This window comes from Chelmon rostratus, chromosome 19 (genome assembly GCF_017976325.1).
Source record: "Chelmon rostratus isolate fCheRos1 chromosome 19, fCheRos1.pri, whole genome shotgun sequence".
Classification (NCBI taxonomy): Eukaryota; Metazoa; Chordata; class Actinopteri; order Chaetodontiformes; family Chaetodontidae; genus Chelmon; species Chelmon rostratus.
Window position 1 is genome coordinate 9614266 of NC_055676.1, and position 27502 is coordinate 9641767.

A 27502-nucleotide genomic window follows, 5' to 3' on the forward strand; every position below is an offset into this window, starting at 1 on the left:
AGCCTGACAAATGGAAGCCAGAGAACAATACAACCCACAAACACACAAAGAAAAAGACAAACAGATGCAGAAATAGAAAAAAAAACAATTTCCACAGAGACAGTGGCAAAGATAAAGAGGCAATTTAACTGTAAATACATAATCTACAGAAGAGAAAGGAAAGGGTTTCCACACAGTAGTTGTTCATACAATCTGTTACAGGACTGTTCTGTTTATTACAACTTCTCACTGTCATTGTTTTCACAATCGTTTCTATCAGTTATAACATTCTAACCATGAAATAACTCCTCAGAGCTGGGAACAGAGCAACAGCCTCACATTCAGGTCAGATGAGATGATCACACAGGTTTTAAACTTTTAAGCCAGATTGTGTGTGTGTGTGTGTGTCACAGTGTGAGGTCTGACAACTTCTGTCACTTTTGGATTTTTGGGGGACATCACATACACAATGCAGACTTACCTTGACCACAACCGCAACTTGCCTGATCCTAACCCTGACCTTAACCCAAGTCTTCAGCTCAAATGATTTACCTTCCAAGGACTTGTGTTTTCATCAGGAAGTTCTGAACATGAGTTTAATGGTGTTCTCTTCACTCTATAATTTAATGATGATGTTATGGAGTGCAGCATCTTTGGTCTCCACGAGGGTGTCAGACCCTACACCGTGACACACACACACACACACACACACACACACACAGTGTTTCTATCACTTTTGGGGACATTACATAGACTCTTTTTAATTTACCAGGAGACTTATGACCAGAACCACTACTTTGTTAATCTAACTCTGTCCAATCCTTAACCCAAGTCTTCACCCTAAAATATAATGATTTCCAGTGTGAGGACTTGTGTTTTTTCCTCATAAGGAAGGTGAGTCCCCACATTGTCCCTGCGGACACACATCTCTTTTCTCTCCACAGCATGAATAATAAACACACACACGAACACACACACGGTTGTTTCTATGTCTTGTGGGGACATGACACAGACTTACATCCATTTCCTGTAGACTGACCCTAATCCTACCCACAACCTCTAACTGCCTAACCCGAACCTTAACCCAAGTCTTTCCCCAAGAATTTAGTGGTTTATGTCACAGGGTCCAGGATTTTTCAGGAAATGTGATGGAATCACTGTGTGCGTGCATGTGCTAGTTGTGGGGTTGGGGGGGTTTTCTTTATGAAAACACAAGTTCTTGTAAGGTAAATCATTAGAGTTTAGGCTGAAGACTTGGGTTAAGGTCAGGGTTAGGAACAGGCAAGTAGCGGTTGTGGTTGTGATTGTGGTAAGGGAAGTCTGCAATGTGTATGTATTGGCCCCCAAAGTTCGAAAGTGATGGAAACACTGTGCTAGTTGTGGGGTCCCAAAACCGGAAATCCACTCATGTTGTGAGGTCCAATAATTTCATAGGGACCAAAAACCTGGACCCTGTGACATAAATCATTAAATTCTGTACTGTCCCCCAAAGTCCGAAAGTGATGGAAACACTGTGTGTGTGCGTATGCTAATTTGTTTTCCTATAGTTGTGGGGGTCCCAACAACGGAAGTCCACTCATGATGTGAGGTCTAATAATTTCATAGGGACCAAAAACCTGGCCCCTGTGACCTAAATCATTAAATTCTTGGGGAAAGACTTGGGTTAAGGTTCGGGTTAGGCAGTTAGAGGTTGTGGGTAGGATTAGGGTCAGTCTACAGGAAATGGATGTAAGTCTGTGTCATGTCCCCACAAGACATAGAAACAACCGTGTGTGTGTACGTGTGTGTGTTAATTATTCATGCTGTGGAGAGAAAAGAGATGTGTGTCCGCAGGGACAATGTGGGGACTCACCTTCCTTATGAGGAAAAAACACAAGTCCTCACACTGGAAATCATTATATTTTAGGGTGAAGACTTGGGTTAAGGATTGGACAGAGTTAGATTAGCAAAGTAGTGGTTCTGGTCATAAGTCTCCTGGTAAATTAAAGAAAGTCTATGGAATGTCCCCAAAAGTAATAGAAACACTGTTTGTGTGTGTGTGTGTGTGTGTGTGTGTGTGTGTGTGTGTGTGTGTGTGTGTGTGTGTGTGTGTGTGTGTGGGATAGCCCACCACAGACCGGGAGGTGGTGGTCACAGGGGGGAGCAGCAGCTGTTGTTGTCGCTGTCCGTTTTGCATTTCGCCTGTCCTCAAGCACACATCAAAGAGCTCAGAGCAGGACCCCTGAAACCGGCACAGATGCAGAATTCGCAGCACAGACCTCTAAATACCTGACACGTCACGGCGTTTGAGCCGTGGGAGACGCTGCAAGGAGACGGGATGACAGAGTGGCTGCAGCAGCCGAACTGTAGGAAATGCAGCTGTAAAGGCAAAACCTCTTTGGATTTTACAGGACATAAAGTCAGGACATAAATGCACATGGGATATTCTGCTAACTCACCTACAGCATGATTAAACACAGTCACATACTGTATGAGTGGGTTCAGTCATGGTACCTGCACGTGCATGACAAATATGTAAATGTATTTAAATATGTGAGCCACTGCTGGCAGGCCGTGGATCCTTTCCTTCAACCTGAAATCACACCTGATGGCCTTTGCACCTGTTATCAGTGGCAGGCTTTCACTCTGAAGTGAGCCACCCTGAAGCTGAGGCACTCACAGCTGGAGTGATGTCACTTCAGAATGTGTCATGGGACTGTTTGAGAGGATGCTGACCGCGAGATGCAACATCTGTTTCGTCGCCAAACGCTGTAGCGCTGCTTTCGAAACATGCATCAGGCGAACAGCGTGACTTTTCAGCATGTATATTCTTCGTGACTTATTCAGATAATGAGGAAAGAAGTTTCAAGTCCTGGTTTGAGCTGTAGTTTTGGTCCTATGTTTGGTTTGTGGGGGTCTTGCTCTTTCCTCCCACAGTCCAAACAAATGTAGGTGTTTGTGACACAGTAAGCAGCCATCGTGAGTGAAAGCAAGTTATGGCTTAGCGTCTTACATAATGACTACCTCAGACTGAAAACGTGTGAATTTGTTGTCAAAATTATTGAAAATGACAACCTAAAGCACTTACTATTTGTTGGTAATGTGCTGCCCCCTGCTGGCGAAACAATATAACATATTGACAAGAGTTGACAAACCAGCAGGATGATGGTCTTTGTAAATCAGGAGGCAGATCAGTCATGATCTGGCTGATCTAATTCACTTAAAGGAAGATTTCAAAAATCTTAGAACTCAGTTGATACTTAAAACAGACATGTATTGTTAGACTTGCCTCATTGTCACCCTCTCCAATGACTGATTAGAGACCTAATAATGAGTAGTGTTTGAGCGGGTCAAAGCCCCCTCATTGTCTCTCTCTTCATTCCTTCTGATTTCACCTGAGCCAGCTGAAGTGGTGCTGTCAGCAGAAGGATCTGCAGGGGTCTCAGCTCTGATCTCCTCAGGTGTCTCGTTAAATACATCCGCGGGCTTCTGTTCAGAGACTCTGAGTAAAGGTCTGCCTCCTCTGGGTCCCCCTTAGACACTCTGTCAGTTTGTCTTAGATCTACAGCCACTGGAGCTTCTGACCGGTCCAAAAGTTTTATTATTGATAAATATATTCTGCTTTAACTTCTGAAACAAACTTATTTTTGTATAAAGCTCTGAACCCGGGATCCTCACTTTGAGGGCCCCCTCTCTTTATTATTGTCTGGGATGAGAAGAAACGTCCTGTCAATTTCCTCCTACCTTTTTTATCTTTAGCTTCCCCTTCCCGTCTCGAGAGGTTTCTTCTTCTCTTGTGCTCTCTCTCAAGGGCTTCTTGCTCATCTTTCATCACTTTCTCTTCTGCCTTCACTTTCTCTTGCCTTTCTCTTTGTCTTGCCCTTTTTCCTCCTCTAATTTTTCAGTTTAACTGTTTCATTAACTTCAATTCCTTTTCAATTTCCTTTCATTTGTCATGCTTTTCATGCTAAAAATCGAAGATTCGTTACTCCTCTTGCATGAAACCCTGAGTTTTAAGACGTCCCTAATTAGACCTTTACAGCACTTACAGTATGTTTACTTCTCCTGCTCATTCTACTTCTTTTTGAAATACAGTTTGGCTTTGTCTATCCTGTCCAAACATTAGATTTCACCACAAAAGTGAGAATTAATAGTGTAATTTGCAACCTTCATGCTTTTCTGTGTTGGTGGTTTGTAGCTGATCGGAGATGGAATAAATTTCATTCATCATACTCCTAAAAGTGCAGAGTAGAAACTGGATAAATGTAAATATGTCTTTATCCTCTGTAATAATAGAGTACCTCTTTGGCAATGGCACTAACTTCCTCCTAATATTGGTTTTGCTCCGGTAAAATAGCATTATGTGCTGTTAAAGTGCCTTCAGACAGAATACTTTGCCTTATTATATTAGGTGCAGAAAAGCTTGTTTTCCCAAACGCATGTGTCAGCGGCTCAGCAGACCAGGGAATTATTATGGGCTGGAGAAAGTACTGCTGTATTCGATTGCATTCTGTTATCTCATATATGTGTGTGTGTGTGTGTGTATACGTATATGTGTATATGTGTATACCTATATATATGTGTGTGTGCATACACACACACACATATATATGTAGAAATCTATGTGTATGGATAAAACATAGGGCTAAAAAGAATTTTGTAAAAAAAAAGATAAAGAATCAAATACACTTGATAACAATGGTAAAAATAAGATTTTTCCACATTATGCTTGATTATATTTGTTCCTACACACTATATGAAATACCATGCTATATATTAATATTATACTATGCCACTGCCTCTGGCTTATTAAAAAACTGCACTACTGGTTTTGCACACTCATTTATTCACACTATTCAAAGTACTGCATATACTTAGCTGTCTAACTTTGAACTTTTTGCTACCCTGCTCATCTACCTTCTCTCCATAACTACAGCACCTCTCTGGTCTTCTTGTGCTGCTGTAATACAAAATGACGGATTTCCCTCCTGAAGTTTCATAAGATCTTTTCAGGCCAGTGTTAAATGGACAACTGTTGGGGCTGGAGGCTGAATTGCATTGTGGGTATTAGGGATTTCGATGACACATTCATCAGTTGAGCAACAATACAAGGCGGATATATGTATGCTAAAACAATGTGAGTTAGGGTGAAGTAGAAAATTAGTTGAGAGCAATTTGTGCCTTTAAGGAGAGGTCCAGTAGGTGGCAGTATTGGCAAATAAGAGCTTTAGATAGTTTTAAAACAGGCACAATGTTGAACTGAAACAAACCACAGATATGTGTTAGTTTATTGCAAAGCTATGGTAAATCTTCTATATCTAATCCTACACACTGCATTTACTTTGTTAGATTAAAGCACTGCAACAACTTGACTTTAACACAAAAAGGCAGCTTCACTGTTCTCTCTTGATCTTTGTCCTACATTGGTTGACACTGCAGTTGTGGTTTGTAAGATGCTGGAGGAAGTTGCTTTTGAAGGACTGAAAGTGTTATGAATACCCTCTCCTCACACAAACACGAGGATCTCTTTCCCCAGAAATGAAATACCTCGCTTGGGGACTACCTTAGTATTCTGCTTTTGAAGGAGGACAAAGGATTATTCATCCCAACCACTCACTCAGTTGCCCGCTGCGTCCAAGCGGTGAGCAGATCACAGAGCCACGTCTCCGCGCTACTACCGCCAGGGTCATGCACTGCATCCTCCAGCTGCAGCTTAGGCTTACTCGACGAAACTCTCGAAACCACAGCATTTCCTGTGCCATGAGATATTTTTACTGCAGCAGAACTGACGCATTACAGAAACAAGACACATGGTTTGCAGATCACTCTGCTGGTGAATTCACTGCAAACCACTGGATAAAACCGTGAAGCAAATTACCTGAATTCCAGTGCAAATCACTGACGTGTACGTTCCCTTCACAGCACTGCCCAGTCAGTCTGAAACACCATTAGCAGAGCCGAATGTTAGCGATATCCTTCCCTACATGAGCGTGGCTTTGTAGCATAGTTGCAGAGGTGACACAGGCCGCAGGCAGGAACAGACTGGATTCCATCTTCCAGCCTCAAGTTGATTTAAGCAGAGGAGAAATGTTTCAACATGCCTACAGCTGCAGTGGAAAGGCCTCATAAAGGCAGCAAGCTGCTCTCTCCGAGACCGCTGTAAAATCAGGAGGTGGATCATTCTGCTCCAGTCGCTCGAATTAATGCTGCCATTTACGCACATCTACATACGTTTCTGCAAACCACGGATTTGTTGAAAATTTCCATTCCTCTACGTTCATACTTAGCGTTTCTTTATTTTTACATTTTCAATTTTATGTTTTTGACAACGCCGTGGTTAAGGTCTGGCTAGGGTTATGCACAAAAAACACTTGGTTAGGGTCAGGAAAAGATCCTGTTTAAAATGCCCAATTTAGTCACCACAGGCGTTCAAATAGCTCCACTGTGAACCCACAACCACGGCTCCGGCCATCCAACACGTTCTCATACCAGCAACGCACAAAGCCTTCCAGCCAATAACCTTTCTAACATGCGGTTTTTGTTAGGTTTAGGCACCAAAACTACCTGGAAAAACTGTTCACCTTTGGTTTCTCGTGGGACATGAACCTCGGCCTCCTGGGTGAAAGTCTCGTGTTTAGCCTGGTGGGTCTCCTGCAGGCGCTAAAGGGTACCTTGTATGAGACGCCGAGGGGCCTGACCAAATGTCGGTATGTAATGCTCTGGGAATTAGCCCAGGCTTGGATTTAATGTATCCTGGGTTTGTAGAAACATACAATGCCAACGCTTCATTTTGTGCATTGGGCTGATGGAACTTTTGAAACACAGGTTCAACACGCTGTCACACTTTCTTTTCAAATCTAAGTCAGCAGCTCCTGAAGCTGCTTAAAGGCAGCACTATATTTAGTTTGCAAGTAGAAAATAGTCCATGAAGCAAGTTAAAGAACAAGAACAAAAGAGCAAATCATTCTTTTCTTCCAGTTGTCTGGTTATTCTGATGGCTGGGATTTAGATCGTGTATGTTTCAGCTGCTCCTGGCAGTAGCTGGTCTGGATCGCTTCCCAAATCCAAGCACCCTGAGTTTTTCAAGGGTGATGAAGCATTAAGGTCAAACAAATCCCAGTGTCTGACCTCAGATTAACACATTTTGATGCACGCTGCTGATGGATCTGTGAGTGCTCAGAACAGTCCAGCTGATAAATGTAGACTTCTTGTTCCCTTCATGCACCGGGTGGATGTTTCGGCCGTGCCGCTCTGGTTTGCTCGAATGTCACTCTGTTGTCACCTTAGGGCAAAAATTACCCCCCTAAGAGAGCCTGTGCACGCCATACAAACAGATTTTGGGCATCTGGTTTGGTGTCTGTAAGGACAAAAATACACATACGTAATTTGATGTTGTCTTAAAAGCATATTTAATCAATTATTAGTTTGTTTTATACAGAATGTAGTAGTGTGGTTAACGTTTGTTGTACCACTGAATCGCTTGTTTCAAGAATCTTGACTGATTTAAATCAGCTAGATGATGAACTCTTCTATGAACCGGATATTTCCATTTCTGTTGAGAATGGAGGGTTTTAACTCCTTATCTAGTGGCTCTCTGTTTTTTCCTGACACAGCTTTAAAGTTGCAAAATTCCACTCTGTCTGACAGTATCATAAATGTCCTGTATGAGCTTGTTCCAACTCTTCATTGGAGCGAGGAGCTGATGGAAAAATTCAGACCCCTCAGGTTCCGTGTTTTTTTTTGTTTGTTTTTTGTGGCTGCACCATTCCACCAAATGGAGATACAGATAACATTTTACTTGCCCAAAATTCAGCCTGACATGTTTGTCATCTTTGGAAACTTTCAGATCTCTGCTTTAAGTTTGTTCTATGAGTTGTTTTTGTTGTTGTCGTTCGAGTAAGATTAAACTCAGTGGGCTGTAAACTTTTGAAAACTGTCCTCCAAAGCCCAAACTGCTGCTCTTCCCTTCCTCCCATCAGCCTTTCATGTGAACGGGCTGCTAACTGCTGGCTCCATCAGAGGGCCCTCTCTTCTCCCAGGGTCCTGGAGGTAGCATGAAGGGGTGGGGGGTGGTGCCAAATGGCCTCATAGGATTAGCAGCATTGTTCGCCATTGTCAAGGCTATACCACGACTCCAATCACCTCTGTAATCTCCTGACTTGTTTTCAATACACAACCAACGCTGCCAGGAAGGGACCTGTTTGTCTGCTCTTCCATCCCCCCCAGTGCACTTTGAGAAGCTGTATGACTGGGACACAGGTAAGCACCAAAAGATTCTTCACAAGGCTCATCATCTCAGGTAGATAACTATATTCTAACTTGGTGTCTACAAACTCATTGACGTCATCATTGTTGCCCCTAAAACTGTTCGAAGGTCTCTCATAACAAGAACCTGGCAAAAGAGAGTAGAAGAGTGTTTATGTTCCCATTCACTGGAACTTCATGCAGACCTCTTTAAAGATCTAAACATCTCTTTCTTTGAACTTCTTCATACATTATGTCTTTCTGATAAAAAAAAAAATAATGGTACGATTTTGCACAAAATCAAAATATGTCCAGAGATTTTCACCCTGACAGAAGTACTGAAATGGCTCACGTACAGGTCATTGAGCAAAAGGACACCAACATCTAGACAATGAACTTGTGAATTTACAACATCAGGTAGCATTCTCACCCGCCCCCACACCCTGCTCTGTCTGCAGCCCCTTGGCTGTTTAGACCCCACCCTCCCTGTGATGACCAATCAAGTTCAAGGCTCAGACTTTTCAAGGCCAGATAACCACGACTTGAGTGTGAGAACACCTGAAAGCAGCACTTTTTCTCAAAACGTCCGTGTTGGTGGCGACGACAGGAGGACATACCAACATGCAACACATCTCTGGTAAGTCTAATTAAGACCTAACAGTGTGACACTGTAATGTACTGTAATGATTTGTTTGGTTTTGGGCTGCAGGTAAATAATCACAAGGTATGTTTGGCCATGACGTACTGAAAGATTGTTAAATTAACCCTTTTTTTCCAATTTCTACCACAAAAAATACACATTTCTCCCAATGCATGAGAAACTGTGCAATCAAATTGTCATGTATCTTTTACTGAATTAAAGAGGACTGTTGAGTATCAAATTAGATCATTCCATCTCAGCAGAGAACATTCTAAGTGAAACTGTTCAGAGCGATGTTGATGGGAAGTTGTGCACGCTTTGCAAGAATACATTTTTCCTGTTTTTGATCCTTCTACAAGCTCCATGCTGCAACAAACCAGTCATACATTCTATAAATATGCTTTCTCTGCAGACTACAAATCGAATCTAAGCATGTCCCGGGCCCCTCCAGCTGCTGACGCATACCAGCAGGGCTGCATCAGGATGACCCTGGAGAACGCTGATCTCTGGAGGTCCTTTCACAGCATCGGAACAGAGATGATTATAACAAAGCATGGAAGGTAACAACGCTAGCACAGTTAGTCGGCTGCGGAAGTAAGACGCTGCTGCTCTCAGGGCATTGCTCTGCTTTCTGAAAATACCAGCTTTGTGTCATTTATCACATGGGCCAAAACCTACAAAAAATTGCTTGTACAGAGGATGCAGAGCAGAGACTTTTGACTGCACATCACATGACCGGATTCCATCATTTCTTCAAAGGCATTCAGACCATTTACTGACTCATGACTGTATTTGTTTCAGGAGAATGTTTCCACACTGCAGCATCAGTCTATCTGGGCTTCAGCCTTTTGCCAATTACGTCATCATGGTGGATATGGTTCCTGTAGACAGCTTCAAATATAAGGTAAATGCATAACGCAGCACACACTGCGTGCACTGTCACACCCCTACATTCAGTATGAAGCCTCTCAGTTTTTTGAATTTCATAGTTTGCCATGTTTTGTTTTGTTTGCTGGACACTTAAACCAGCAGACTTCAGTATGTAAAATGCAGCAATCTGCAGCCAGACACAGGTCTGCCCACTCTGGGCCGTCTGCATATCAAAGCCCTTCATTGCTTCCTGTTTGTGCACTCTCGGCTGGAGGCCCAATCAATTAGCATCCCTCCTTATTCACGATCGGTGAAAGAGGGAGCAGCCAGCCATCCATACATTCAATGGCTCTTACATCAACTGCTGTGGCCCATTTGGTCACACATCTTGCTTTTAGCCCACACCTGAAAACAATGAGGTGCACAATAAAGGGAAAGTACTGTGGGAGAGCAATGAGGTGAATTTGCAGAAACAACAACAACAAAAAAATGATTTCCTTTAAAATAGCAAAGGTGACCAGGAAGACCACATAATGTAAAGAGCAGTCCTGCAATAAATCCTGCCAACAAGAAGGTGTTCAGGCTCCACAGCTCTCCTGCATGGCACTACTCATTATATAAAAAAAAAAGCATTTCATGATTTCATGCTTCACGAAGGCCTCTGATTAATCAGACATCACCCCAGGTCTCACACTTGGTAACCTTGCATCCCTCCCCCATTTCTCTGTAGTGGAAAAAGGAGCAGTGGGAGGTCGCGGGGAAGGCAGAGCCCCAGCCCCTGTGCAGGACATACATGCACCCGGACTCCCCCGCCCCAGGAAGCCACTGGATGAAGCAGTCGTTGTCTTTTCTCAAAATGAAGCTCACCAACAACACTTTGGACCAGCACGGCCACGTAAGACACCATCTTACACGCAGAGTTCAAAAATATTCTGTTTGTTTTTACTTTGCTCAACTCACCTTTCAACCCCCCCCTCATCAGATCATCCTGCACTCGATGCATCGCTACTACCCCAGGTTTCACGTTACACAGGCAGACAGCCCTTACACTGTCCGCTGGGGCCCATTCCAGACCTTCTCTTTCCCAGAGACGACCTTCACTGCAGTGACCACTTACCAGAACCCAAAGGTATGAACGTGTACGGCAGTTTTAGGAAAGACTCAACACAGAATCACAGATGTTCCCGTTTGATTGAAGCAAAACACTGCACCACTAACAGTTTGACCACTATGTTTTCTGCCTTTTTTAAAGATCACCAAATTGAAGATTGACCACAACCCCTTCGCCAAGGGATTCAGGGAGGGAGGAACCCACTCCCACAGTAAAAGGTAGAAATTACGCCCTTAAAATGTACATCTTTAACCACCTATACTTTTTTTTTAAGTCAATATGAACATAAAGATAAACAACAGTGAGAAATTAAATCCGATAGGGGAGTATAAGTGTAAAGGAAGCAGCTATAAGTGCTCTATTCTTCCATAGATGTCGTCCGAATAGAAGCCCTCCTGCAAAAAGAGCCGCACTGGACAGGAAAGCTCTCTGGAACAGTCCTCCAGGTAAGTTTTTACTCATTCAGCTCGTGTGCCAGTGTCTTTACAATATTATGAGCTCCTACTAAACCTTGTATTTCCCCCTCAGGCCTGCAGAGGATGCCCTCCGCCTCTCAGTCGGCGCAGGCAGGGAAGAATCAGGCCTCCACGCAGCAGTCACTGAAGGGGGGCGACCTTTCAGCCTGGGCTCTGGAGCAGGACCCATCTGAGAGTCTGCACGCCGAGCCCCTGGAGCTGCACGAGTACGACGGCAGCTGTGAAGAGCAGATGGTGCCCGCATCCGTGTCATACCAGCCCTACAGGTATAATTTAAGAAATCCAGGATGAGACGAAATCTAGCGAGACTGGAAGATGAAGCATTTATAAGAAGTTTGCATGAAGTTTGGAAATAAATGGCATAATAATTGCACACACTTCCCCCTGATTGCATGAACACACATGAGCAGTAAGCACGATGGTGCGTGAAAACTAACCGAGGCGTCACTTCCTGTTCTCCAGATCTGCAGAGTACGCAAGATTTCCGCTGCCTCCTAACGACGCAGACGCGGCGCAGTCCCGCGTCCACCCTCCACCTCACCCGCTTGCCACAGATGAACACAACGCCCAGCAGCACGGATACTACCACCACCCTCACCACCAGAGCCACGGGGCAGATTGGAGCCAGTACCCGCTCTTCTCCTACTCCCTGTGGTGAACTTTGACCCTTTGCAATGCTGACATCACAGATGGAGGCTAAAACCACTAAAGCCTTGAAGGAACGCAGTTATTAAGAGACAGACTGACGGGCCAGCCCAGCCTTTGTGTTAAAAGTGTACAAATGTGTATAAAGTTATTACCCGGAGCTTGTGCCTTATGTGGGGGTCACTTTATTTCTTGTCAGTTTCATGGGGCAGAAAAAGGTGCGTGTTGTCTCTTTATACTCCCGCTCACACACATGCTGGTTCAGCTCGAGCCTGCACGGCTGTCTTGTGTTGAAGCAGATGCAGTATGTGTTTTGAGACACGCAGTATATATATTGTATTCAGTCAGCAGGGAAATAAGTTTGAAATTTAATCTGCAGGTGTGATGAAAAAAAACCCATCTGTACACTAACAGACCTTCAATAAGACTGTCTCATATTGAGGTATCAAGGGTTTTCAGAAAAGCCTCAAAGGGGTTTCCTCTTGTATTGACTTCATGCTCACCTACAGCTGGATCTGCTAACATCACAATGTAGTGATTCATTAATTAATGATGATCAATATACAGTTTTAGAGTCATATCAGATAGGTCATACAGAATCAGTATCTGCATCAAAAGTGTCAAAATTGTATATTGGTGTTTAGATGTGGAAAGTTTTGTCACAATAAATGGAGGCGAATAACAATGAGCGAACCTGTGTGACATTCAGGAATTCTTTCGAATAGATAAAGGAATAGCTCATTTGATTCTTAACAGGATGGCCTGCGCGGGGTAAACTGTGAGCGAATGTAAGTGACAAATCCACGAACAAGACCAAGAGTCCACAGTGGCTCTGTACTTTGGAGAAAAATGCTCAAACATCAGCATACTAACATGCTCCCAATGACAATACTGATGTTAAACAAGTAAAATATTTGCCAAGTTCACCATCTTAGTTTAGTTTTTTGTAAATTCTGTGTAAATCCATCCAGTGTAGATGTTGAGATCTTCCACTGGATAAATAATGATCACCAAATCGTCAGGAGTCATCCTCTGGGGATCATGAATGCATGCACAAAGTTTCCAGGCAATCGTTCAGATATTTCAGTGTTGACCAAAGTGGTGGACTCACTGTGCAACCCTATCCAAAAAGCAGCACCAGAACTGGATAAGTGATTCATGTTGACCTGCCGAGGTGTAACATACACACTCTAACATACAGGTCTCTGCACACCAGAGGATCTAATGTCCTGGAAACTACTTCATGACCCCGCTGCTCCACTAATCTGTTGCTATACCACGACTAGCTGAGACACAATTAGGGGCGAGAAAGGGCGAGAATGATCTCTGCGCAACGAGAGACTGTCCTGAGCAGCGAGCCTGACCTGATAAAGCGATGACAGACAGCGAGTGTGGAATTACCATTGTAGTCTGGCATAGTTTCCCCAGCAGAAGGCAGGAACGTCTGTGCTGTAAATGTTTTACGAGAGAGAGAGAGAGAGAGAGGGAAGCCATATCTGGGACGTTTATAAAGCTTCGGGGAGCACACGCTGCAAAGGAACTTTCTAGAGCACCAAAACTGGCGTGTTTCTGTGCAACATCACTGCAGAAAATACAGAGAGAGGCACCGAACGTGGAGCAGATGTGGTTTCTAAAGGGTGCTTCGTCAACAGCAGACATATTGACTGTAAGGACGTTTGAAAGTGTGACACTCTGATTAGGGGACGATGGTTAAAACCTCCAGGTCTACCTGAGGTAGCTTGGGTCACCTGGGTCCGCATAGCTCATCTTGGATTCCCCTCACCTCGCTATAAAATGAATTTGAGACCACGCATTGGGTCAATTAGGCTGCTTTAGTTATGACTCCAGCTCCGAGGGGCACGTGGGCGTTCAATCGAGGCTTTTTACTGAGCCGACCAATGTTCTTGACTTCTGTTTTATACTCAGACAATATCAAGGGGAGGGTAATTTAAAAAAAAATCCTAAGGGAAGAAGTGCCAGTTTAAGCAAAAAACATCCATGAGAACAAAAATCTTTTAAAATGATTATTACCAACTTGTTTTGGATGTTTAAATTTCAGGAGCAGTTTGTACATTTCACTGGAAGTTTATATCTATCAAAGGCTGATTACATGAGAGGGACTGGGGTAAGTTCCTGACAGCTTACAAGCTATTCTCAGCCTCACTGTGCCAGTTACAATGCTGATTAATTCATGGCCTTACATCTTGTCCATCATGACTACTTACTAACAACTAATGGATAAAGCACCAGGGGCTCTGAAACACATTTACACACTGGTTCAATGACAAAACTGTAAGCCTAAAAAAGGCAGCCTGCAGACTGATAGTGTTCGACTTCATGTTCATTGGCTTAGTTTTGACAAATATTACGATCAGCCTGATGGTGTCAGTTATTCTCTCTGTGAGGGCTGCTGTGGCTCCAGAGTTACTGATAACGCAGGGGGCTTCAACAGGGAGGTGGTGTGTTCATGTACAACCAAAGAACAAGAAACCTGCATGTTCTCCAGTTCAAAGGCAGTGTTTCTTATTTCTTTATGCACAAAAATATAGTCCTCCTTTTTACGGAAATCATTTATCTTCGTATTTCTAGACAGCACACATTCACTGTGCATCCACCTCTGTAGGCCAAATACTGTACAGTTTGAGGGTGGTGGTGGTAATGGACTGTAGGAAGGCCTTCATCGACCGTGCCACACATCCATTAACACACACACACACACACACACACACTGTGCCCTGAGGAGAGGTCAGAGACTCAGCTAAGTTTGATTCATTATGGTCATTCTCGCCACAGCCACCGCCTATCACAGTCCAGAGGAATACATTGATTGGCTTTAATGGCAATTTAACCAGGCGCGCGCGCACACACACACACACACACACTCACACACAAGGCACAAGGCATCCAGGGACTAAATACACAGTTTCACTAGTCATGGAATAGCTGTAAAAGGCATAATTTGAAAACCTTATACCAAAAAAATCCAGACATCCGTGCTAATGTAATCTGAATCTTTTCAGTCTCCCGACTTTTAGTGAATAGAAGGTTGACTGAGACGAATAAAGAGAAGTTTAGCAACAAGATTAAGGGAGTTATATAAATCCTCTGCTACGTTTCATCTGCTAGTGTTTCTAACTTTCTCAGTTTTTAAGTCTAAAACGTAGAATTACGTCTCCATGTAATTCAACAAACATCTGCATTCTAACCTGAGCATTAGCTGTGATTTAAACTTGATTAAGTTTGTCTCTGTGACTTGCCATACTTGATCCAAAATTCATTCACTCCGACAATTTTATAAAACCTCATAAGCCACCGCATCTTGTTATTAGGATGGCATGGTGGTGAGGGATAAGCAAGTATTTCCAGGCTGCTACAGGACGAATGAGTGAGCGGTCTCAGACGTGTTGTTTGTAGAGACGTGCTACATGCCTTGGCTTTATGTGTGTAACGGTACCATTCTGCACTCATGGTAAATTGACTACAGATGCATGTATGCTCATGGCTGCCGCACATGGGAGCAGTCCCTGAGGAGGGTCACTGTGAATGCTTGGAATCCTCTTTCATTTAGCCTGTCCCCCAATAGTGCCTGTTTATACCGCACATACACACAAACGAATTACACTATGGCAACAAGGTCATGCTTTTTCTATGACAACATGTTCACCTTTTAGTGGCACAGTCAACAGATACCTGGCTGCTATCATATTAACATATTTAGGACCTATTGGATTATACTTATTTATTTGCACCTGGTTTGAAAAGTGCTGAACAAACAGCAAGTCACAAAACATGCCCATCTGAAACATCGCCCTTGAAAAGTTTTCCATTCCCCCATCTCTAGGTCAGCTGACTTTCCTTTATTAGCACTTCATTAAAATTCATTAATTGCTTCCTTTCTCCTGGGCACAGCCAGAATCAAAACTGGAACTGTCAAAAATTAGAGCAAGAGCAACTGTCCTGTGCTCTAGATACACAACCTGTGACGCCAGGCTGCTGCCAACACGTCCGCACCCAGCCATCTGTGTTAAAGAGACAACACGCGTATAGAGGACAGAGATACCAGGCGGAGCAGCTTAAAGAAGTAGACGTAAATTTTATTTACTTGTTCTGTACATAAAGGGTCAATACCAGCACAGGTGTTAACCATGGGAAATATTAACACATGTAAATGGTATAAGAAAATAAAAGGCACAATTTTCAATTCTTAAGTAAAAGACAGGCTTTCCTAGAATATGGGAAGAGAGCACAGTAATACTGTTAATGCCATTACAAAACAACTCAGAAGCATGAGAAAAGCAAGTTCACCTCAAGAAAGGAGATAATCAGGGTGTATTGCTTAATTAGTAGATTTCATTAAGTCTGATGAGGAAAACCCACACTGGCTTGTTTGCACGGACCAGGAGGGATCAAATTAAGAGAAACCTTTATTTAATAAGGACATAAATGACATTAAGCAGCATTTGGCCAGGTAGAACCATCTCCCCGGCCAAGAGGTCATGCACAGAGGCAACCAGCAGGCATTTTTCCCTTTTGTAAATGTCACCGTAGGTACTTTTAATTACATCACTCGTTTGAACAAAAAATGCTTGATTTAATAGCGGACCACAAACTAACAAAGAAACAAAAGAAGACTGGGATACAACTAAAAGCTGCACAATGTTACTCTGAGGGAACGGCTGAGCAACAATCTGAACGGAAAGCACTGGGTGGGGGGTGAAATAGTTCATTTTTACAGCAGAAATCTAGCGGTCGGCACTGTTTGCGCAACTGTTTAATCCTCGGCTCCTACTGATCAAATAGAACTGGTTGCAGCACAATATGAACAAAGATGCTTTCCACAACTCCGACATGGGGTCCGTTTGCATAAGGAAACAAATTGTGCACAGACCATATATTTAAGGAATAAAGCTGGTTGAAATCCTAACTTGACAAGAGTAACATCACATTAAAACATAGGGTTAGAGAGGGGATTGCATGCGCTAAGAGATGCATTTATCTTACTCTCTGAAAAAGGCATTGACGGGATCTCATTGGCTTGCTGAGACATTCCCTCCTTCCCAGACCTAAGCCACTGAGTGGAGCGTCTCACCTCAGTGGACAGCCTACAGTCCTCGTGCCCACGCTGCATTTTTAGCTAGCCTTGTAGTCAGATGCTTGTGGGAAGTGCTGCCCCGGGGCGACTGCCGTTGCTATTTGACTTGAAAACCTGCTCAAAGCTTTGCGCTCCTATGCAGAAAGTTGACACGTATCTTCTAGTGCTTGGTGCTGTTGGCACTGAAAACCTGCTAATCTCTAAGCAATGTCCTTTTAGTTTTAAAATAATGGGAAGGACAGTAAAGAGAGGTACCACGTGGACATGCAGAGTCACCTCTTTACCATACATCTTCTCCATGAAATGTTGATCGTGTGGCACAAAAAAAGAGATGAAATCACATATGACCGTGTCATGTCTTGTTAACAAACGATAAATTAAGTCTTGTCAGCCAGACTTGAGCTATATCCTCCTCAAACCCATCTGTCCTGCTTCCACCTGACTCCAGTCACACATCACATGCACATCAAAAACCCTGTCAACCTGAATAGCTCATGGCCAATAAGTGTGTGTACGTGTGTGCTTGTGTGTGAGATGGCAAAGGTACAACAGTGACTTGATTGTTTGGAGAAATAACATTTGACTGGCTGGTTAGCTCCTCACTGCCTCAGTGCTCCTCCAGGTCCGTAGGGACATTGCATCTCCCTACTTCGTACAGATATCCTCACATCAACGAAACAAACGCACACCAACACGTTCTAAAGTCCCCAAGACTTCAAACATGACAAATATTCAGAGAATCAAATAAAAACCGGACCTGTCATGATGTAATGTGGTAAATATCTATTGTGAACACACACACACATGCACTTATACATACACACACACATACACACTCACACTGATGCCCAGTGATCGGGAAATGAAAAGGACTCTAATGCAAAAACACTGCCCAGCCTAGAACCAAGACATGGGGAAGGGAGCTGGGAGAAGTGGGGTCAGGTTTTAGTTTGGATCCAAAGTCCAAAGCTGTAAACAGTCAGTAAGCCTTGCAACGGTTGGCAACAACATAGGGGTCGCTATCATTGTACAGCCCCAAGCAGGCAAGCATGTAACCGACCGGCGACGCTGGCGGGAAAGGTGGTGATAGCCAGCACGTTCAGGTGCAGGTCGATACTGGCGAGAGGGTTCAGTCGAACTCTTAGGTCAGTCACTCTCATCCGGATTCTGGTGGTCTATGATTTTGACATGGGTGAATGGGAAGAGGCCCCTCCGTCCGTTCACCTCTCCCTCCCACTGGCCGCTGATGTTCATCCGTGTAACCTTGACGATGTCACCAACCTAAAGAGAGAGAGAGAGACAGGAGGCAGTGTTACAGGAGGAGCAGGGCTGGTCTGCAATAAATCTATGAGTGAGTTTAAAAATGACATGCATTACATATAACCTTGACTCTGAAAAGCTGAGGTGATGTGTAAAACATAAATAAAACAGAACATGATAATTTACTAATCATTTTTGACATATACTGAATAGAAAACAGTACAAAGACAATATATTTAATGTTTGACCTCATGAGCTTCATCGATTTTTGTAAAAATCAGCTTATTTTGAATTTGATGCAGCAACATGTTTCAAACAAGTTGGGACAGGAGCAACAAAAGACTGGGAAAGCTGTGGAACGCTCCAAAAACACCTGTTTGGATCATTCCACAGGTAAACAGGTCGACCGGTAACAGGTGATAGTATCATGATAGCCATGAAACGGTCATCCTCAAAACCACAGCACACATAAAAAAAAGAAATCCAACTGTAAAGACTTTTCTAACTTCATGTCTACATGTAACCTCTGGTCACTTGTGGCTGCACTAGACTTGATTTGCTATGTCATAATTAATGAAGCAACATAATGACTTAACAGTTTAACACACAGTTGAAGTCAGTTTACACACACCTCAGCCAAACACATTTAAACTCAAAAGTCCACATAATGCACCTGCAGATAAAGTGAAAAGAGTCACAGGGTTCATTTGAATTTTAAGATGGAGATTAACTGCTGCACAAGACTCGATAACGATACACATAAAATGAGACAAGAAAAATATAGCACAGTTAAGGGTCAACACATTTCATAGCCAAAGGGAGAAACAAAATGCAATTGGTACGTGGCCAATTTTTATTTAAAACCAGCTCCCAACTACACTAACAACGCATGTGTGAGCGCACACAACATCTAGCACAACAGACTTATTAATACACACTTTAAAATAAAAGGTGTTGTCAGAGCTCCACATACGCATTACGCTGTGGTTTAAACAGACGTCAGAGCTGCCGCTCAGATGGGTTTGTGACACTGAATGTGACCCCAATCTGTTAAAGCCATATGTTCTTTATCAGGATTAGAAGGGAAAAGTCTCCATCGTCAAAACCGTGATTGAAACGTGAATGTGAGGGCACACCATTTGTAGCTTTAACTGCAGAATGAGGCTTCAAGGACATCCAGTCCTCGACATTATCTCTATCAATAATCCTTCACGCTGCCCCAGAATCACAAGAATGCTACTCAGTCATAAAAAGCTTCTGCGAAACCTGCCTGTCAAAGAACGATAAAAACTGGGATCAGCCTGTTTGAATGAACAGCGTGGTGCAAAAAGATCGCTATCACCTTTATTCAATAAAGGCTAGAAAACATAACTGCCACCTAACACGTTTTCACCTTTACATCTCCATGAAGTTTCAGAGGAGGTTGGTTGTGATGAAGACTTTAAACAAAATCTGGAAGAATAAGTCCGTGTTAACCTAATACTTTGAAGTATTTTCTAACTAGAATTACAAGTTCTAATACATCAAATTAGCTGTGACCAAACAATAAATTGGAGCATAACCACTTTAAAGAATCAAACTATTCTGAAAAACAGACAAGTGCTATGCTATAAAAATGAAAAAAACAGCCTAATATCTCTAACCTGATTTCATTTGTTCTGGACTGCCTGTCTCTGAAGTGAATAAATAATGACTCACAGCTTCTGCTTCTTGAACCCCAGAGGCCCCAGAATAGCCACAGTACAAAACTAAAGGGTTTTGCTGTAAGCTATGATCTACTCTGAACCAAAGACTGAGACCAATCGAAGAGACATGATGAGACGACGCACGGTATGCGTTTTAGACCACAACATCCAGAAGAAATACGAGGCTTTCAGCTAGTCTCTCTCTAGTGATTGGTTTCTAGGGACTCTGGTGACTTCCTTCTTTTGATTTAACTATTCACAACACTCTACTCACGCAAAATGGATTTTGGATTTGTGCTTCATCTACGACCTACTCACTTAGGCTCCATCTATTTAGGCTTAGTTTCTATTCCAAAACTTAAAGAGAGAATATTTAAGGAGTACAGACTCCTAAAAATCCTTGGTTACAAAGTGTAATTAATGTAAAATATTGATAGATAAGTGCTGAGACACTGTAAGAATAGCTAGAAACAACTGTGAACAAATTAGTTCATTAAAACGTCAAATTGTTGCAGACAGTGGAGATGCAACTGAGTAAGGACTTTAAGCCAGTGACGATGCCAAGGAGGAGGAGCAACAGCATCCTAGAACAGCACCAATTGTACCTGGATTGTAATTCAGCACACAAGTCTTAAGAAAACCCTGAGTCTCTATTATCTATTTCCTGGTCTTCAGGGGACCGTTTACAAACCACACTTCCAATGAAAAAACTTGAAATGAAAATAAGATATTTTGCAGCTTTCACAGCAGCAGTTTTTTTAACTAATTGAACGCTTTGAGTTTTGAATCTTTATCAGGAGTCCAGCCCATCTTTGAGCTGCACAGTAGATATGAGAGCCAGCACTGCTCCTGCTGGATAGAAAGAGGGTGCAAAAAAAACCCAGAAAGACCGCTTCTGCACCTACTGTTACTCGTTTACTTGCAGCCAATAAAAACAGTACCAAGTACCAACTGCATTGTGTCGCAACCCTTCCAAAAAACTCGAGACGCTGTGTACAACATAAATTAATAACAGAATGCAATAATTTCCAAAATGCACCGCGTTTACCGACAAGTTTTACGAAGTGTTCCTGAGTCCATGCAGTAACATCCTTTATACAATCATGTGTTCACAAACTGGTGAACATCACTCCATCCTTGCTTGTGAACAACTGAACCTTTCCAACCAACCAAGTTGATGCTTTGAATGTTTTGCAAAGCATTTCAACTGTAGGTTCAAGCTTGTCACTGCCACAAGTTGCAGTAACTTCTAATACCCTGGTTGACATCCCCAAACAGCATAAACTAAGATCTAGAGCAACACTCAAATGAGGTGCACAAACCAAAATGTATCACACTGACACAAACCAGCAAAGACTATGACACATCTACAGACTCAGCTTGGTCAGGACCTACACACAATGTGTTCACAATGAACTTATAGTTTCTTTATTTATTTTACGAGAAAACTTTTGAGAATTAAAACCTGACAACAACAAAAAAAAATCTATGTATGTTTTATAGGACAGACGATGAACTTTGCATCACATTTTTCCTTTCAATGGTTCATGTGATCTTTTGTTTTGCACAGTGGTGAATTAGTATCAGTTTGAAGCAGTTAGAACAGCCTCTCTTCATCCCCAGGATTAGCAAAATATGGAAGTTCAGATACAGTTTTCACAACAGCGGCACTTTTGAGGTGTGGTAACGTAGGCCTGAGAAGTGTTGCTGAAAAAGAGGCAACGTCAGTACTGTATCTCACAGCCGCTCTGCATTTTGCGAGATGAGCAAGTTCTAGTGTTTACAGAACAGCGGGCCTTTTTGGCAACTGGCTTACAATAGAGAAAGAGTTTCAATTAACTGGGCTTCCTATGAGCAATAGTGATTAAGCACAAAATATCTTTATTAGCTAAAACACCCATGGGAGGTTGGGACGTCTCCAACTTTTGTTGAACAATTAAAAACTGAAGCAAACATCAGAATCATTGACCACTGATAAAAAAGTTGATTCAAATGCATTTGTGCTGCAGCAATTATACATGTTAATGTGAAACACTGTTTGGGATATTCTTTGGTTACTCAAGGGCGCTCCGGAACAGAAAGAAGCATGCGATGACTTATACGTCTTTTTTAGGTGGAGCACGTTTGACATGAATGACAGTACAACATGTGCTCAACCTATTCATACAGCATGTATATCTAAACTCCAGTATGCAACTTTTGTGCCATACACTTCACAGCTACACCTTATGATTATAAGGTATGGCATGAGTGCCAAATAAAGTCTTGTTTTAGTTTCAGTTTTCACATATCTTTGCTTGCCCAATTGTGCACGCTCCCTCTTTCTCTACTGCACAGTCTATTGCTGTTTGTGGAGTTGGCTAAATGAACATTTAGTTTAATAGAAATTTCCATCCTTACTCAATGCAGCTGTTGACAAAAGATGGGCAGTAGAGGACGCAAACCCAGGCCAGCTGCCATGCCTTGTAGACCGATTCAACTCAGGTCTGTCTGAGGAATTGGGGTATTTTCTGAGGTGACTGTTATCAGTTGACAGTTATGAAAAAGGGACCCAGGAGAGAGCAGAGGGGACAGGACTAATGCCAGGAGCTGTCTAATCTTCAACATGAGTACCATTCACCAGCGTTGCTCATGGTCCAAATTTATACTCTCATTTCTGTACAAGAGTAATAGGAACGTCGTGTTTCACTGTGCCCAGCTGCAGAGGCCTAGTTTACTTCCTACATCCACTAAAACGGTTCATGTTCAACTTTCCCCTAAGGGCATCACCACAGCCCAGTCTGCTTTCAGAGTGGGGCATTTTGGAGCTCCAGGTTATACGTGATGTGTGCATTAGGCATTACAACACATGCTTCAACATGTTGCCACAGCTAAAGCAGATCTGCATTAGCCGGAGTGCACCGCAGAGAAAAACAACAGTGCTGCTGACGGAGCTGCTGCTGCCTCTTTAGCAGCTAGCTGGCTAGCAGGAAGCTTGAGCCTGGGCCACTGGGAGCCAGAGACAACTGGTAAAATGACTGTTTGTGGTTCGTCTAACCACAGAGTCCCCATCCACCTTCAATTTATAGTTGCCAAAGTGTATTTTACATTTATCATCCATCTAACACCAAACAATAAGTCTGGCATTCATTCATTCTCAGTGAACACTGGCAACAAAAACCATCCCACCACCCCATCAGCATGATGCCGGGGCTCAGAGCAGCAAGAGAAATCACCTGCAAATAGTCTGACTTCTCAATTTCTGCAGAATAGCTGGGTAAGCCAGACTTTCTCTGAAGCAGTTGGTCACACCGCACCAAGCAGGAAATGACCAGAGTGGCTGCTGTTTGGTTATGATCTTTTGGTGTGACCACACAGCGAGAGCACAGTCAAGAAGACTGGAGTAGAGTCGCAAGTAATCTTAAGACCTTTTCACATGTAGAATCAGCAAGATCGCTGTGGTGACTCTGTACGTTGTACGTGTTTTCCCTCCATTCTCATTATGCGCTACTGCACTTTCAATAGGTGCTGCAGCTACACTTTACAGGAAACTGTGCAGTACTAGAAACATTCCACTTTAGTTATGAAATGGATGGTCTCTATACGAATTATTTTAAGTGTACAACTATCTTTTGAAAAAGAGAAAAATTTGAGACATTTCAAAAATAAAAAGTTCAACACTCAAAATAAATGAATTATGTTGTCCCATTTGTTGGTTTTTTCCATGCAAAGGCATATTGCTTGATACGGTCAACATTTATATGCTTGACCTGGAAAACTTACAGCATCTCCTACTACAGACCCCAGTCAGGATGAGATGAACAAAAAACCTAAATCTTCTGTCAGCCTTAAAATTATTGTCATCTGCAGCAGATGTTCATCACTGCAGAATTTTTAAGAAGTATTCATCAATTCATAATTACTTGTGCAAGCAAGCCTAGGCTAGACCCAAGTGTCATTTGTTAAACAATTTGCAATTGGATGCATGTTTTTTTTAAGCAATGTGGAATAAATATTGAATCAAAGGCGTCAACACGGTAGTACAGCTTCATCACTGCTGGGTGTGCTCTCAGGTGCAACAGAGCACACTTGTGACCACATTCAACCACTAAGGTCGGAGGTAATACAGGCTTAGAACTTCTAACAAGAACCGCAGCAGAAAACTGCTTTTCAGCTCGGTGGTAAGAGAACCTTTATACTGAACAGTATACTACAAGTTGAGCCCCTGGCAGATGGAGATTTATGGGATGGTGCTGCAACACAAATCAAAAGGTAGCACTGAATAAAAATCTGACATGTTGGTCATGTGACAAATAAAGACATTCTTAAAAGAAATAGGTGAGAAAAAGTGAAATCTCACTTTACAGTACCTCTAGAGCAAGAGCTGTCTTATCATAGGCACATGGCACTCGTTTCTGGATGGCCTTTGCCATGACGGGGCCGTTCTGCATGGACGGTAGAGGGGTGATAACTGCTCCAGGGGTGCCAGGGGGCAATGGTGAAGGTGTCTGGGGCTGGGCGTAGGCGTGGACAAGGGCGTGGGAGGGCTCAGGGATCCCATAGCTGTTGGAGTTGCGAGATCCGTGGGAAGGCTGGCCAGGGTGAGGCGAAGGTCGTACCAATTTCTCCACATAGGGCACAGGGATCATCCCGACACGTCCCTCTTTACTCTTGGCGCTCCACCACTGCTCCTCTGGCTTCTCCAGGATGATGAGGATCTCCCCCTTCTTGAAGGGAAGGTCCTCTGCATCGCTGCCAGTGAAGTCGTATAGAGTCCGCACATACTCCAGGTTCTCCTCTGGGCCAACCATGGGCAGGATGGGACAACTCACTGTGCTTGGGTACCTTGAGAGATTATAATAAAGAGCCAAAAGAAGGAGACACATTGTGGTTACCATAAAAAGAAGGCAAATGTCAAGTTGCTGAATGGCATCAGGATGTGTGTGTGTGTGTGTGTGTGTATATATATATATATATATATCCAATGTAGTGCAAATACAGTGAGTCATGTGCTCCCTAAGGAACACCTCCACATGAATGTTTACTAAATGTGGCACACACACACAAGTATTAAGAAAAAAAGGCTTATGTAAGGAACAATCTTAATGCCCATCTTAGTACCCAATGTCCTGGAGCAAGATATGAAAAAAATGACACATAGACACAAAAACACCATCATCAGTGCTGAAATAGCTCGATGTAATATCTAGTTGGAGTTGTGGCTGCATGTCAGCAAACATTGCTACGAGAGCACATACAAACCATGAGCTTTGCCAGCATCTTGGCTGGTGATCATTTATTTTTCCAGCCTGGTGGCACTGGGACACATCACATCCTGACTGAAGACAGAACAGGATGTGCGGGGATGGAGCTTGTGTGTCCACCAGTTTCAAACTGGATGCTTCATGGCACATTGGCTACTGCGGTCTGACTGAAAGTGTGTTAGTTCTGATAAAAATAGGCAGCCTAGTTAACCTAGATTTGCCAGTCTGATGCTATCTATAAGGCATAGGGCTGTGGTACTTCATCATGGTCTCCCCACTGTCATGATAGTTGGCAGAGAGGTATTTCTGTGACTTTCATACCTGGGGGCTGGCTCGATCAGCGTGGTCGTATCCAGGTAGTGGATTTTGTAGAACTCCAGGAGAGCAGGCAGGTGCTCAAATTCCTGGTCGCCAATCTTAAACCTCTTGCTGGGCAAAGAGTTGATGATATAGTGAGACACTTTGGAGTTTTCAGATACTGACAGCACGTAGTCGCCGGGGCAGGTCGACGAGTCTCGAACAAGAAACATGCCATGTCTCTGTCCTTGTAACCTATTCTGCGCCTCTTGTCGTGACACAGGTCCAAAATACCAGGCGGACCGATCGGCTGAATCAAAGCGAGCAGTTGACATTTCTGTTCAAAAAATAAGTTAATATGAGTCTACAGAGACGAAAATTACAAAACAGACTAGACAATAAGTTAAAACGCTTCTGCGTGGTTGGGATTGGCCAATCGCAGCAAATTGGAGGATTTGGAAGATGCAGGGCAGGGCATTCGTCGCCCTGTGAGGCTTTGCACAAACGCTGCAGGCTCCGGAGACTTCGGATTAAAAAAAGGCAACAGCCAAAAAACCAAAACAACCTGACGCTTTCAGAGGCAGGCTGCGACTGGCTTGATCCAACTTCGGAGCAGTCCGGTTCCCGTGTTCAGCAGTCAATGGCTGAGTGATTGTTTTAGCGGCCAAAATAGCAAAAAATACAAACTTACGACAGACGAACATCGACGGAGACCGAAGCAACAAATGATCAAACAAGCTTCCCTTTTTCGTTCCGCCTTCCGAGAAAACACCAGGCTTCTCTTCTCTTTATTCTCTAATAATTTATCTCCTCCAGTCAGTGTCAGTTATGAGAGCGGAAAAGGTGGCCTTAGTTTTTCGTCTGTTTAATCCTCATGTCTGCCAAAGGTCGCCAGTAGCCGCGGGTCGGAAACTGAAATGATTAGTTTGTATCTTCTCGATCTTACGATAAGGCACACGTCATGGAAATGCGTTTTTGAATCCTCTTTCTCGAGTCGGAACAGACTTTTGAGGCAGCACAGCAAAAAAATGGCGGCCCGCAACACGTCTTCACACAAAAAATTGTTTCACGGCAGCGGCTCGTCTCCTGCGCGTGCATCTCAGGAGCCAATGCGTTCCGCTGTAGCAATCGCGTGCATTCTCAACCGCTCACGAGAGATCCCGGCTTAACGGCTCAATATTTTATACTTTCCCTTATTTCTGTTCGTCCCCCCCCTCTCCCGGGCCAGCAGAAGTGCGAGTACGAGACCGAAAAATGGCGACGGGAGGGCAGGTCCCGCTTTCTATCCGCACGTCACTGACGCCTGGAGGGGGAGGTGGGAGGAGGAGGAAAGGGGTGGGCGGGTGACGAAGCCGCGGACAGCCCCTCCCACCCCCGTGCAGGGAGCGAGGTGTCAATCATGTTTCCATGACAGAACAATCCAGCAGCGATTTCATCATCACAGGGCAAACAAGCGGCCTGTCTATAACAGCAGCACGACCCGGTGCTGTTTCGGACAGTCCCATTTTGCTTTTGCTTTTTTGAAGCAAAGTGCCGTTTTAAAATGTGAAAAAGAGCTAATTTTATTTATTGATTGATTGCAGAACCATCGTTATAATAATAATCCTTATATCTGCGTAAAAAAATTGATAAATCTCAAATGATCTTCTACATCCATACCCTGTACATAAGTGATTCATATTCAAGTAAAAGTAGTATAAGCAAAACTAATAAGTATTTATAAGCTTCAAAAATAAAATTGCTGGCTGCGCAGGCAAATGGCTCCTCTGAGTGTTGTATTTTCATATATTATATTATATGATTGTTAATTTTTAGACATTATCGTGAGTAGCATTTTGCTGTTGATTGGGATGGAGCTAAGTCTACAACAATGCATCATATTTTACTAGCAAAGTAAGCTGTAACTATAGCTGTCAGCTAAATATACCGTCAAAAAGTGTTTAAAATGTACTGAGGTCAGTATATAAAGTATATAAAGTAG

At 43.2% G+C, this 27502-nt stretch overlaps 2 protein-coding genes across 2 annotated transcripts; one reads left to right on the forward strand and one right to left on the reverse strand.

Annotated features, from left to right (window-relative positions):
• The first annotated feature begins 8823 nt into the window (after positions 1–8823).
• Positions 8824–11957, forward strand: LOC121623520 (T-box-containing protein TBX6L-like). Its single transcript, XM_041960810.1, has 9 exons — positions 8824–8839; positions 9255–9402; positions 9644–9746; positions 10443–10607; positions 10695–10841; positions 10965–11041; positions 11196–11269; positions 11352–11565; positions 11762–11957. The coding sequence occupies exons 1-9, from the start codon at positions 8824–8826 to the stop codon at positions 11955–11957; spliced, it is 1140 nt and encodes a 379-aa protein (XP_041816744.1).
• A 4066-nt stretch (positions 11958–16023) lies between these two features.
• Positions 16024–26769, reverse strand: crkl (v-crk avian sarcoma virus CT10 oncogene homolog-like). Its single transcript, XM_041960600.1, has 3 exons — positions 25546–26769; positions 24331–24805; positions 16024–18317 (listed from the first exon to the last, which is right to left on the reverse strand). Exons 1-3 carry the CDS (start codon positions 25854–25856, stop codon positions 18183–18185), a joined length of 921 nt encoding a protein of 306 aa, XP_041816534.1. The 5' UTR covers positions 25857–26769; the 3' UTR covers positions 16024–18182.
• Positions 26770–27502: the final 733 nt, after the last annotated feature.

Coding starts and splice junctions, on each gene's coding strand:
- LOC121623520 (XM_041960810.1), top strand. Junction 9,747..10,442: donor TAGACAGCTTCAAATATAAG/GTAAATGCATAA, acceptor ATTTCTCTGTAG/TGGAAAAAGGAGCAGTGGGA. Junction 11,566..11,761: donor GTGTCATACCAGCCCTACAG/GTATAATTTAAG, acceptor CCTGTTCTCCAG/ATCTGCAGAGTACGCAAGAT.
- crkl (XM_041960600.1), bottom strand. CDS start 25,856: ATGTCAACTGCTCGCTTTGATTCAGCCGATCGGTCCGCCTGGTATTTT. Junction 24,806..25,545: donor CTGATCGAGCCAGCCCCCAG/GTATGAAAGTCA, acceptor TAATCTCTCAAG/GTACCCAAGCACAGTGAGTT. Junction 18,318..24,330: donor AGACAGCTCTTGCTCTAGAG/GTACTGTAAAGT, acceptor CTCTCTCTTTAG/GTTGGTGACATCGTCAAGGT.